General features: G+C 44.8%; 1 protein-coding gene across 1 annotated transcript in view; it reads right to left on the bottom strand.

Moving 5' to 3' along the window:
• The window catches only part of LOC144685615 (uncharacterized), a 449,474-nt gene that overhangs the window by 167,736 nt on the left and 267,486 nt on the right, over positions 1-14,252 (bottom strand). The window contains exon 12 of the mRNA XM_078550317.1: positions 6,660-6,767. Coding sequence (XP_078406443.1) covers positions 6,660-6,767 — 108 coding nt within the window. The remainder of the gene's footprint in view (positions 1-6,659; positions 6,768-14,252) is intronic.

Here is a 14,252-nt window from a genome sequence, read left to right as displayed (position 1 = left end):
GGGTGGGCAGCGGCGGGAGTGACTGCTGGGTCCAATGGCGGCCCGGCGGCCTGTTTAAATGAAGCGCTGGCAGCCTTTGCAAGGTTGCTCACAATTGCAGGTAGAAGGGCTCACCAGAGGGCTTCTGGTGAGCAGGCCAGGCCGGAGGGTGGGGCAGTGGGGCAGGTCAGGCCGGAGGGTAGGCCAGCGAGGCAGGCCAGGCCGGAGGGTAGAGCAGTGTTCCCCTCGTTTTTTGGATGAATGCCTAGCTGCCCTTCTGGAGGTGGCAGCATGGCGGGAAGTCCTGCTTCCGAGGGACAGGAGGCGGAGGCCCCCCCCCACCTGACCAAGCATGCCTGGGAGGAGGTGACCGAGACTGTGAGCTCCCATGGTGTGGTGCGACACACATGGGTCCAGTGCCACAAGAGATTCAGCGACCTCCTGCACTCAGGAAGGGTGATTACCATGCTGGCTGAGGTCACTTAATCCAGCTGTCAGCCTTTCCCCCACAAGGCACCTCCCCACCACACCCCAACAACAACTCTGACTGCAGTTACAACACTGAATCCTTCACGGTATGTTTCCCTCGCTAGGTGGGCCTGCAGATATTGCCCATGCCTAGTTGACCTTGAGAGGGTTGAGCTGAGATGGGTTCTGCACCTGCAGCATGTGTGACACTGACACCCAGAGTTTAGATTCAGGGGCAAACTCAAGGATCTGCACCTAGGCAGAGTGCTGGAGCTGGGAAGCATGTCAAAGTCAGGGTGCTAACATGCTGGGGGTGGAACTTCCAGGTGGGTGGGGGCACCAATCCATCTGCTGGCCTTTGTGCTCCACGTGCTTGTGCCTCCTTGCTTTGCAAGGTTAGACCGTGTGCTGCCAGATGTAATGGAGGCAGCATTTGGGCAAGCAGGGGTCAGACCTGGCTTCTTTGTGTGAGTGTGCGGCAGCTGCGGGTTAACAAAGAACTGGAGCCCTGCAATATCCCACTCTGGCCGGGGTGGCAGGGATGCGATGGGAATCCAGGTATAGGCCGGACTAATCAATGCTCTTCTCTCCTTTTCAGGAGAAGACTGCACACAAATCCGCCGAGTTGATGCGGACTGGCAGAGGCCAGGCCCAGCTGGCCATTGTGACTCCATTCAAGCAGCAGGCCATGGATCTGGAGAGGTGCCATGCGCCCAGGTCCACTGGAGGCGGTGAGGCTGGGGTGCCACGGGGAGGTATGTTTGCCGAGCACTGAGGTCAACATGTGTGTCCCAGCACCCATGGCAGTGCTGAATACTCAGTGACTGAAGTTTGCAACACGGGTTGAGCATTGCTTATGGAAGGATAAGCGCATAATGATCCAGGGGACAGGCATGCAGATTGACATTGTCTCCACTTTAATCAAATGTCCTTGTTCTCCCTTTCAGCATCAGCGGAGCAGGGCCGGGAGGAGGAGGCAGAGGGACCCCCTCTCACACCTGAGGGCCCTGAACATACCACCAGCATCACACCATCTCTGCCAGGCAGGCACCAGCGCAGATATTAGCACCTTGGTGGGAATTAAATCATTGGCTAGTGTCCCGGGGCACAGCGGTGAGGGCACTTCACAGTCACTGGAGGAGCTGACAGAGACAGAGAGTGCCCATGGTGCCAGCAGTTCGAGGACAGCAGGAGACCAGGCACATGCTCAGTCGGTGCCTGATGATGTGCCTCTGGAGTTGTTCATGAGGCAGCAAACGCTGGAAAGTGCAGCAGGGTATGCGGGAGAATCTGGCGGAGATATATTAGGCAATGCATGGCATGGTGCCCATGCTGGAGGAGTCCACGCGGAGCATCACCAATGCAATGGGCCTCATGGCTAAGCGCCATGCTTCCTACATGGAGAGACTGGCGACTATCATGGAGAGGCTCCTCCAGGAGACCAAACTGGGCGTCCTGGGGTTGCGCTCGGACCTGCAAGCCCTCACAGCGGCATTGACCTCAGCTGGTCAGTGCCAGTGTGGGAGATAGTTTAGGCACCAAATATCCCAGTGATCGGTGATCTTCCATCTGCGGTGAGCAGAGAGGTCTGAAGTGACCTCATGTCAGTGTAGCAGCTGCCTGTCATCTCTGCGGGCTCCTCTTAGGGCACTTCCATGGTGTGTATTGTACCCTGGATACAGGGGAAGCCACCAATCACTGCAAAACCTCTGGCTCACTCTGTCTGGCTGGCCTCGTCCCAGCGGTAGTGGATGAAAGTCAATACATGCCTGAACAGAGCGTCTGTTACCTGCTTGACACAACTGTGGACAGCTGACAGGGAGACTCCGCAAAGATCACCCACCGACCCCTGGAAAGAGCCAGAGGCATAGAAGTTGAGGGCAGCCATGACCTTCAGCGCCACTGGCATGCGGTGCCCACCCACACAGTTGGCGCAGATCTCAGGGCTTCTCATCTGACAGATGGAGGTGACTGTCTCCTTTGAGAGACGGAGCCTCCTTCAGCGCTACACCTCAGACATATTGAGGTAGCTGCCTCAAGGGCCTTAACTAGCTGATTAATTAATGTTCTCGGATGCTTGCCCGCCCACCTAAACATCGCGAAGGCGCGTGGTGACGTCGGGACGCACGCCCGATGTCACCGCGTGTCATTTTACGCGTCAGCATGTGGGGATCCACCCCCGCACGCTAACGAGAAAATTCTGGCCAATGTTTCAGGTCCAGAACCTTTCACCAGAACAGGCAAAAGTTAGAGTGCTAACAGGTTTTAAGCTAGTACAGAGGCAGCGGGTAGGGGAAGGACAAAAGGAAGGGTCCGTGAATTGAAAGGAAAACTCAAGTCTCTGAAATGAGGCATGAACCCACAAGTTGAAGGGCGCTTTTCAAAGAGCAGGGGAATGCTCCAGCTGTCCTGCCCAGCAGTTGCTATTTAATCTTTTGACTCAAGAGTCAAGATCTCTGTTACTGAGTTAAAACTCACACCTAAAACGCCAAGGAGGGTCAGGAATATAACTTTAACCAAAAGCACTTTATATTTTGTTCATTTATCGAGCACAAAGATTTGTTGGATTTCTAAAAGGAGGGAAGATTGATATTGAAGCTAAGGCAGGTAAGTGTACACATATCTTCCAAATAAGCAGGTATGTTCATATGTTCAAATAAGCAAATAAACAGTAAAAACATTATGTAAACGGGTTATTTCACTTACCATGGCACACAAAGGTGGCAATTTTGACTTTGTGTGGTTGTATAAAATGGGCCATTTAACAGCTGTGACATCCCTCCCTGGATTCTGATTCTCATTGATTTCAATAGAAATGAAGACCCAGAGAGACAGATGTTGGGTGGCTGATTCGATATTGGCCATTTTACACTAGCACCAAAAATCAAAATGGCTCCCAATGTCCTTAGACATAAATAGATATAAATTGTGGTGAAGGATTGGGCTCAGTTGGCGGCATTCTCACCCTTGAGTCAGAAGGTTGTGGGTTCAAGGCCCACTCTAGGATTTGAGCATAAATGTCAAGGCTGAAACTCCAGTGCAGTACTGATGGAGTATTGCACTGTCAGAGGTGCTGTCTTTTGAATGAGAGGTTAAACTGAGGTCTGCCCTCTCAAGTGGACATGGCACTATTTCAAAGAAAGGCAGGGGAATTATACCCAGTTTCCAGGCCAATATTTATTCCTCAATAAACATCATAGAAACAGATTAGCTGGTCATTATCATGTTGATGTTTGCATGAGTTTGCTGTGTGCAAATTGGTTGCCACGTTTCCTAGATTACAACAGTGACTACACTTCAAAAGTAATTAATTGATGTAAAATGCTTTGGGGTGTCTTTGGTTCATGTAAATGCTATATAAATACAAGTCTTTCTTTCTTTTTCAATGAAAACATGCCACACCATAGAGTCCCTCATAACCTCCAGCCTTATGCAGATTTATGCAGTAAAATGAGACATAATCTTCTGGGGCAGTAGGACACTCAGGTCTTCCTAACATCTCAATACAATGACACACATTTTACTTTAACTACACTGGGCTCCCACAAAGCACTCATTGGGCAGAATTTTCTGCCTGTCGGGCAGGCCGGCCCGACCCAATCTCCGGCAGGCGGGGAGACGATCCCCGCCGGAGAAGTGGGCCCCGCCGCCATTTTACATGGGCGGGCCAATTAAGGCCCGCCCAGCGTGACGTCCGGCGGGAAGTGCTATGCACTTCATATGCGGGCGGGGGGGATTCCCCAAAAGCAAGAGTGCGCTCTTTCGCGCATGCGCACAAAAGAGCGCACACCTCCCTGAGGCTAAGTGCTCCCTGAGGAGATCGCTTACACTTTTAAAAAGATTAAAAATAGAAAAAAAAAATTGCCTAACACGTCCCCCTCATATGACAATATCACATGAGATGGGACATGTTCATAAATTACAGTAAAATTTGTTAAACTTTTTAGAAACCTGCATGAAACCTCATCCCACTGCCGGATGAGATTTCATGTTTTCTCTATTTGCCACCGGGGCTCCTGGCCTGCCCGCTAACCTTAAGGTTGGATGAGCAGGTCCTTTAATTGTTTAAATGATCCTGTCAATGGCCTCAATTGGCCATTGACAGGTCGGCGGGCGCACAGCTGATTTTGTTGTGGCCCCGCCTTCCTGAAAATTTAAATGGGGCGGGGTGATGTCGGGGGTTCCGCCCGATGTCATCCCGCGTCATTTTACGCGTCGGCGAGCGGGCCAAAATTCTGCCCATTAAATCTTCACAGCAAGTATTTCATTCATTGCATGTTCATCACTGCAATGAATTAAGATGACTCAAATGCACAATACCACAGCTCAGCCAAGCAGTCCACCCCTGACTAATCCCCCTTTTTTAGCAGCACTATTAAGCTATAGATTTACAGAAATCACCATTTTTTCACAGTTCAATTGTTATGGCATAGCGGATGGTAAATGCTGAGCTGCTCAAATCCCGGAGGCAAACTTGAAACAGCTGCCACAACTGTGTTGCAATTTGTATTTTTATTTCGAGATGTGTGTCTTGAATTGAGTAGTAATAAGTCCACCAAGTCTAAGAGGTTTTTCACAAAACTAAATTAAACATTTATTAATAAAATAAATGATTTTAAGCACATACCTAGGTCTATAAATTAATATTATAATAACTCCTAAAGCCCCTATTTAATCTAGCTCCCAGTTACACCTCCGTTAAGGCAACAGTAAAACAACATAGATTTCAACAAACCCAGCTGAAGCACATAATACCCTGAACAGTAATATTTGAAATGAATTCTCTTAGCTTCAGTTCCTATAGGCAGCAGCTTGGTACATAGAGGCTGAAGGCTTTTCACACTTGTTGGATCTTAGAATTCCTTCTTCCTTCTACATAACCTCATCTCCTTTATACATATTTCTCCCTTTTTAATGTAAATCCCATTGTTCCAATATGTCTTTACAGCTTTACTTTTTCCATGATATAAATCTTTCATAGTACTCATAATATCAGTAATCTTTGGGGAAAATAAACACACTGTTGGCTTAGCCTCTGTTGCCTAGGTGTCACACCGTACCATCTCTTTGAAATTCACGACTCTGGTTTATCTAAGAATGCAAATGTTCTTCATAACTCACATTCTAAAACCTCAGCCATGTTTACATATTTAGTATTTCAAACCTAGTTTCCCTTCTGATACAAAAAAGCACCCAGACCAGCTGTCTGTAATTCAATCAAAACCCACACACACACCCCTACACACAGAGAGACTAACCCAAACCCCACTATTAACCTACCTTTACAATAAATTACAATAATATGAAGAAAATTATATTTTCAGGCTCCAGATTGATTCATTTTTGTAGGGTCAAGAACAGTAGTTAGCATTGCAGAAACAAAGGAGGCGGAAATTTGGAATCCAAATAATAGAGCCCCACCAATTAATCAACTATTTAATCAACTATTTCCCTTGGATTATGAAAGCAAAGTCATTTTGAACAATGCACTTTTGCTGAGCTCCTAACAGCGCAGCCAATATTAAATGATAAGCTATGACAACCAACAGAGAATGTCATTCCCCCCAGCTTTACAGTATAAGTGCATAGAATTCCAGAAGGCATATTTTTCCCCTAACAATTTAACTTGGGAGATATTCATATTATAACTGTACATCAGTGTGAAGTGATGAAGAGAACTTGACAAGAATCCATGAAAGGAAATCCTGATGTTACACAGTAAATGTGCCAACACTGCAGTGTGAGTGCACAATGAACCCACAGTAATGGCCCAATATGACACTGTGACAAAGGGGAGGGAGGAAATTTCTCTCCACTTGACTTGAGAGTCAGTTTTGGTCTCAATGCCTGGCTTGCATCCTACGAATTTAGCATTGGTACGAAGCTGATATTGATTCGCATTGCCTTAAATTCTAAAAGCTGCATTAATTCCATGCATACTTGTCAGGAGTTTTATTGCATGCATACAAAGCATACTTCATGAACAGGTTACAAATCCTGATATCACCCTTATAGATGCTTCTCACCAATAATAAAATGGATTCAATCCACCTGTAGCAGAGCACATCACAATTTAATGCTAGGGTTCCTTTTCATTTAAGTGAACACCACGAGTTTAGGAAATTAGAAGCAGCAGTTTTGCAAGCAGTTCATTGTCAAGCAATACCTTCAATCAATGTGGAAGCATAAGCTGAGCCTGCGTTTTCCATTACCTGTTCTCCAGGAATTCCAGGTGGACCGCGAGGACCAGCTTCACCAGGGATTCCATCGGACCCTCTTCGACCTGGTGGGCCTGGCAAGCCCCTTGGCCCTTCAAGCCCCTTGAAAAATAAAAGGAAATAGGGATTATTTAAGTGTCTCAATTTTTAACCTGAAGCAAAATTGTTTACATACCATCCATGTTATCTAGCATCTGTTTTCATATACATCTGTGGGAAGATTAGGTGACACTTATAAACAGTTACCTTCCAGGGAATGCAATATTTCGTGACATTGACTGTTCATTTTCTGCGCTTGTTTTATTTAGTCTTGAGTTTGATTTTGCTAATGTCTTCTGTGTCATTGATGAATAAGGATTCACACTAAAGGAATACTGATATCCTTTGACGTTATTGTCCATTTAACAAAAGGCATCTTGCAGCAATTATTAAGTCATTCTGTGCCTGAATTACGTACACCATAGTTACAGACTCCCATACAGAAATGAAAAATAAAGAGAATGCAAACAGCAGGTTCATATGTGAAAGCATGTGCCAGCTTATGGATTTGATTTTTATTAGGTAACTGCTTATGGCAAGCCCATTTACTGCCAAAAGCATGAATTAGGATTAATGAATGGGGTGTGTTCTTACTGTGGCTTTTAACATATGCAGGAATGCTCTTATAACAAAGTATCTTGGAGTAGTAAGGAAACCCTGGGGTCCTCAGACCTAGAAAATGCACATCTCCGTGTTCATCATTAGCACTAAATAACGCACCCTCTCAGAATAAAAACAATTCCATTGCCAGCTGTGCTTATCTAGTGAGCTGGAATGTCATATGATGAAAGGGTCAGAGAGTTCATGCCTGAAGCCACATCTTGGCTGTAGGTTTTTCAATGGCTCTCAGCAACTCTCTATCTATGATCGACTGTCTTTAACAAGGTAATGATTTTTTTTAAAAGTAGCAGATTGAAGAGATGCTGGTCTATGTGAAACATGTTGCCTTTCTCACCATCTGCAATCCTGGTCTCTTGGAAGAGACAGTGGAGGTGAAATGATTCCCTGCAAGAGGGCAAGCACGGCACAAAAAACCAGATGGGTCAAACCAGGCCACTTTCAAGCCTTCCCCAGCAAACAAGGCACAAATGTAAATCAAATCAAGAAAGAAAATAAAACTTCCCTTTCCAATAATTAATGCTGAACAAAACAATCTGCAAAACTTCAAAGCACTATCAAGAAAAATCAGTTAATTATTGAGTATGTGAAAAGCCAAAGCTTTTCAAATACATGGACACACTAGGACCCACTGAAAGGAGCTGGGGAGTCAACAAGAATAATGTCTGTGAAACCAGGCTTCAAAACAACAAAAGTATAGAGAGCTTTCAGCAGCATGGGGTTTGAGAGAAGGATATTATTACGGAGGTGGAAGTTTTTTATATTCTTTCACAGGATGTGGGCATTGTTGGCAAAGCAGCATTAATTGTCCATCTCTAATTGCCCTTGAAGGTGATTAGCCATTTTCTTGGCTAGAATTGAGTGGATTGCTGGGCCATTTCAGAGAACAGTTAAGAGTCAACCACATTGTTAGGGGTCTGGAGTCACATGAAGGCATAACCATGGTAAAGAAAATTGCAGATTTTCTTCCCTAAAGGGAAGAAAATTAAAAGTGAACTAGAAGAGGTTTTATAACAATCTAGTAGTTTCATCAGCTTTTAATCCAGGTTTATTAAACTGAATTTAAATTCACCAGATACCATGGTTGGATTGGAATTCCTGGGCAGCATTTTCCCATTGGCGAGCAGGGGGTGGGGCCCATTTGACGACACGTAAAATGATGCACAGTGACGTTGGGCGGGCGTCCGACATGACTGCACGTCATTCGGATGTTCAGTTCGCCGAATTGTCAAAGGCCTATTGAGGCCTGTTAAAAAGTAATTAAAGTAACTAACTGAGCTGTCCGTCCAACCTTAAGGTTGGCGGGCAGGCTAGGAGCCCAGGCGGCCTTCACATTTTTCATGAAACCTGATCCACGGGTGGGATGAGGTTTCATGAAGGCTTTATTATTTAAGTAAACATTTTTGAAATAAATAATGGACATGTCCCAGCTCATGTGACAGTTTCACATGAGGGGACATGTCCTTAAATTTTTTCCCACCTTTGTTCAAATTTCCATAACTTAAACAAGTCTCCCTGAGGCACGGATCTCTGTGCTCTTTCGCGCGCATGCATGAAAGAGCGCAGGGAACCACTCAGGGAATCCTCCCCCACCCGCACAGGGAATACTCAGTACTTCCAGGCGTGCTTCACGATGGGCGGGCCTTAATTGGCCCACCCATGTAAAATGGCGGCGCAGACCCGATCGGGTGTGCTGATCGGGTTTGCACCCGCCCCAGCACAACCCCCCCAACAGGGGGAAATTTCTGGCCCATGTCTCTGGAGGAGTGGTTCCAGGCCTTTAATTGCTGGGCCAGTAACATAACCACTATGCAACCATACTCCTAAGTAAATGGTCTTGATAACGTTTGTATTATCAGTGGGTGCCTAATTTGAATGAAAGTCAGGGGCCAAGTGGTTCTTATGCATTGCCCAACTCTGCCCTTCATTGTAATTTTATCCAACCCCACCCCCAACCCCCGCCAAGGGCCAGTCCATAACTTGTTCTCATGCTTTGCTTTCAGAAAGTGCTGACCGTTGTTCTACTTTAACACATTCTGCTATCTGACCTTTATACCACTATTAACACCTGCCCCAGTCTTTAACAGTCATTACCACTCTCTTTGTCTTGTTCTCATGACATCATTGTCATTTAATCTCTCCTGAGCTCCAGCCTATGCCTGACATTCTATTTTGCTCCACCTGCTCCACCATTCTTCAGCAACATAAAACCCATCACATTTCTACCTCTCTTCAGCTCTGAAGGAGTCACATACGCACTCGAAACATTAATTCTGTTTCTCTCTCCACAGATGCTGCCAGAACTGCTGAGTGTTTCCAGCATTGACTGTTTTTACTCCCCATCCAATGTTGTCCAGTGCACTTAATTAGACTTTTAGTCCCACTGACTCCTTCATCATCTTTGCAGCAAGAACCAGCAGTACTAGGATTCTCCTCAAATTCAGCATATAATTTTAATTTATTCACAAAAATATGTTTTAAATTCGAGATTATGGAGACAGCTTTCAAATGTAATGCACTTCGATCCAGAGCCCTGCAATTACAGCCTGGTTGAGATTCAAATTTGTTAGTGAAAAAACACTTTTCTTCTCAGCGATGCCAAATTTGTTAAGGTTTGAATTGGAGTAGAATCAAAGTTTTGTTAGCTTGTGTGGAAATAATTGTGCAAAACTGTATTAACAAAATTAGAAAGTTCATCTTGCACCAGTTCTATGTTTTATTTGTAGAATTTACCATTTGCAATATCCAGAGTCAGCTTTCACAAACATGCCTATAGTGCCCATCGTAGTCCACCCACAAAACAGGATCTTCTCTTAATGGTGGACTTCCTAATATTGCATAGACAGATGTGCAGTACACCAGTTAAGAAATTATAAAGTGTAACTTTAACTGTTTAAATGAAATCTCAAAGGATAACGAACAAGGTGAAAAGACAATCATCATTATGAACTTAATGAGGTGCTAGGTGCAGTGAATTAGGTGATACCTCATTAGCTTGATTGCTGATAAAATTAGAAATCTCCCCACGTAGAGTTAGTATCAGAATAAGAATGTATTTAAGTCACACTGGTTTGCAGTGTGATGAGTTTTCTGGTAATGAGTTCTCCATCTCCACATCTAAAACCAGCAGCACTGAAGAGCCAACAAGATCAGAAAAATGCATCCACTGCAGGGTTAGAGAGGGGAGACATTCTTTCCATCTGCTGCCTTATTGGGCTAGCAACCATGCTAGTGCCCCTTGGATATTGCAAAAGCTGGATAAAAAACCCTAAACTAAACTTGCTAGATTGGGTAAGGCCCAATGACTGGGGAGACTAAAACTGCAATCTCCCTGGATACAGTTTATATTAGGGGTGGGGAAATCAACTTATCCTGCCATCTAGTGACTCCAGATGGAAAGCATGCATGTCACATCTTTTTTTACTCGCTCGTGGGATGTGGGCATCGCTGGCTAGCAGTTATTGCCCATCCCTAATTGCCCTTGCTCAGGGGGCATTTTCAAGAGTCAACCACATGGGGATCGGATTGAGCTGGATGGTAATCAGATGCTGGTACGTATTATCGAGGCTCAGACATGGAGAAAAGCCTGTTGATTGAGTACTACATGCTAGCCTATGTCCATGAAACTGCACCCCAACAGGGAAAATAGGTCAGGGATGGGAAGAAGCAAAGAAAGAGCAAGTACAGCCTGTAATAACCTGCAAAATAAAACAAGATATTTATATGATATGCAGAGCAATTTATGCAAACCCTGTAACACAGAATTCAATACTATTTATCAGGTTTCCTATTACCAGAACAAAAGCTGCTTCAAGCTTTTTGCTAGTCTTAAATCTTATAGTTGAGTCAGGGCAATTATCCAGTCATGTTAAAATCATAAGGCTGTCTAATTAATACCACAGGCAATTCAGAGTAACTGAGATCAGCAGACATTGCATTGAGTGACAAAGCACTGACAGAAACTCAATGATAACAGCCACTCTAGGCCAAAACCTGTCTTCTTTCTGATGCTGGGTTTCACTTTAAGATGACAACTGATTGCGATCTAAATTCTTAAAGGTTTAGTGTAGCACTTACAATGATGTAAATACTGTAAGATTATTCCTCTATTTAAGTTACGGTAACCATCAATATAATTCGGATTGCTTTTCAATTAAAACATATTTAAAATAATGACATAAGCCATCGTAATTCATTAGTGGAACCATATGATAGTGCATTCTCATTGTTTGCTTTTCCTTTACCATTGGGGAGGCCCTGCCCCACAAAATTACAGTTGCTTGAGTAGATAACCAGGAGGATTCATTCCCTTTAACTCATTTAAAGCATTAAGTTTCAGTTTTTGAATTACAGAACTGAACCAAAAACCCAATACAAGTAATGGTTAAACAAGTGCTAGTAAGGGACAATGCGCTAAATCTGGGACTCAATGTATTGGGGAGCGAATTCCAAACCTTGTGGTGTAGGCAATTGAAGGCATGGCCACTAATAGTGGAGGGAAGGGAGTGGGGGATGCACAAAGCCAGAGTTAGAATTCTCTGGAGGTTGAAGGAGGTTACAGAGGATGGTTAGGGGGTGGGGGGTGGGGAAAGGCCATGGAACAATTTGAATATGTGGATGAGAATTTTAAAGCTGAGGCATTGCTGGGCCAGGGGCCAATGCAGGTTTGCGCTCACAGGGATGATGGGTACAACTGCCTTCGTGTGAGTTAGTGTACAGGCAGAATTGCATTAAGGGGGCACTACCCCATTCTACTCCTATGCAATTTCACCATTGTCACACACAAGGCGGAATTTTATGGGCCCGTTGCGGTGGGGGCGGGGACGTAAAAATGGGGTGACGCATTCAAGACTCCACTGGCTTCAGCGGGAACAGGAGATCCCGCTGATGGGTGGGGCTGTAAAATTCTACCCATGGTTTTCAAAGGGACCTCTGATGCAGGTTCCAAATGTGAATCTTAAGCCAAATTATAGCTGAGTCATGGAGTAATACTTTATCTCAAAACTCAGTACCTTTCATGTAGATCATGAGAACTAAAAACAAGGTCTCAATCAAAGTGGTAGGGGGCGACCTCATGCCTGTTCTCTCAGTCACCAATAGCATATGAGGCAGGGGAACTCCAAAGGGAAACAAATGCCTAGATTGTCATGCATGCGTTAGATGTGCAGAGTCAGGAGAATTCCTGGCTCCGTGAACCAGGCTTCTAAAAATATATGACTGAATGTCAGATTTTCATTCTGGGGTGGCAGGCTATATTAGGAGTCAGGCCAGGTGACCCCGGAATGACTGCGGAGGATGCTGGCTTAGCAAAAGGCCTGCCTCTGTGCACCGGCACTGTATTGAAGTTTAAAAAAAACAGGTAAACATAAAACAGCCCTCCAGCCCTTACTCCGCACCCACTTCATGCACTCTCCACACCCCATCCATGGCAACCTATGTCCCCACTCTCCGCCACGATCCTTTAGCCCCTATGCTAACTTAGTGCCAACTCATGCTAACCTATGCCCCCCTCACCCTTTTCCCTTACACCTACTATGCCAACTCACCCAGTATTCACCATGGGCAGACCTCAGGACCCATGCTGAGGTTAAATAAAGTGAAGTTCCAAGTATCTACTGCAGAGTTTAATTTTTGAAAAACTCTCATTCATAAACCCATTTACTACCTTTACATTCTTTAAACTACATTATCCCTTATAACAACAGATATTTCATTCAATTGCATAAATACTAATAAAAACAAGCATTGGAATTCACAGTCCCACTTCAAAAAGTCCATAACCACTTGGAACTGTCAATCAAACTGTGAAATGGCAGGCACCCTACTGTGACAATGGACAGTTGTGAAATCAGTCATGCAGCACTAATCCAGTAATGGAAACATCAGGCTTATCTCAACAGACAGAGTGAAATAGCAGGCAATCATTTGTTTTCTAACATTTCAGACAGTTTTTTCAAAGAGTTAAAGGGCAGGAGCTATAAATGTCTTGACAGCTCCATTTGACAATTCATTTTGACACATTTCACAGTTTTTTTGACAATCCCTTTGGCAGTTCACCTTGACATCGTTGGCAATAGTTTTTGAGGGATCCTCTTGACAGTTCACCTTGACACTTTTGTCAGTTGTTTTTGCCAGTTCCAATGAGCTTCACAGTTCCAATAAGTTTTTACGCACATTCATGCCCACTTTTAGTTCCCTAAGGGGACTTTACCTCTCCCAAAGGACACCTGACCTCTCCCATAGGTGTCCCGGGACCATATCCAAAGTGGTGCCTGACCTCTCTAAAAGGATACCATGGCTATCCAAATGAATCCACAACGTTCAGATCTGTTTCTACCTGGTCTAACCTGCCCATGTCAGGTTTCAGGCACCCCTCAGCCCAAAATCGCACAAGGCTGGTGGCAGCTGCTGATTCCTATGGGAAACTGCCTCCATGAAATGCACATGTGCAAATCCCAACCTGGGTCCATTCCTGCCCGCTTGTTAATGGTAGGTGCCTTGTTTGGGGGTATGACTTATGCCATTTTTGCCACGTTAGAGAGGTTCTCCATCATGGCGAAAATCCAGGCCAAAGTGAAAGTAAAGATAAAGGACATATGGACCAAATCTGCATTTCCAGTGTAGTGCTGCGGACTACATCACGTTGTATTTTATGAACAGTGTGATTTTTTTTCAGGTCAACTCACAAAAATACAATGAATCTACTCCCTCGGCATACTGACCGGCAAAGCTGTGCAATGTAAACATGGGTGGGGTTTCTGGTGAGCAACTCTTGAAGAGTTGCTGCAGATATTTAAAGGGGTCCACACTGAATGCCTTTTGTCACTTGGTGTATCATTCGAACAGAAGCCAAAGGAACTGATGCTGCTCAGTAGAGGTTGTCACCCTTCTGCTCCAAGGAGAGCAGCAATGGTTAACCTCTTTGGAGAA

Source organism: Cetorhinus maximus, chromosome 10, assembly GCF_964194155.1.
Source record: "Cetorhinus maximus chromosome 10, sCetMax3.hap1.1, whole genome shotgun sequence".
Taxonomy (NCBI): Eukaryota; Metazoa; Chordata; class Chondrichthyes; order Lamniformes; family Cetorhinidae; genus Cetorhinus; species Cetorhinus maximus.
This window is presented reverse-complemented; position numbering and strand designations above follow the sequence as displayed.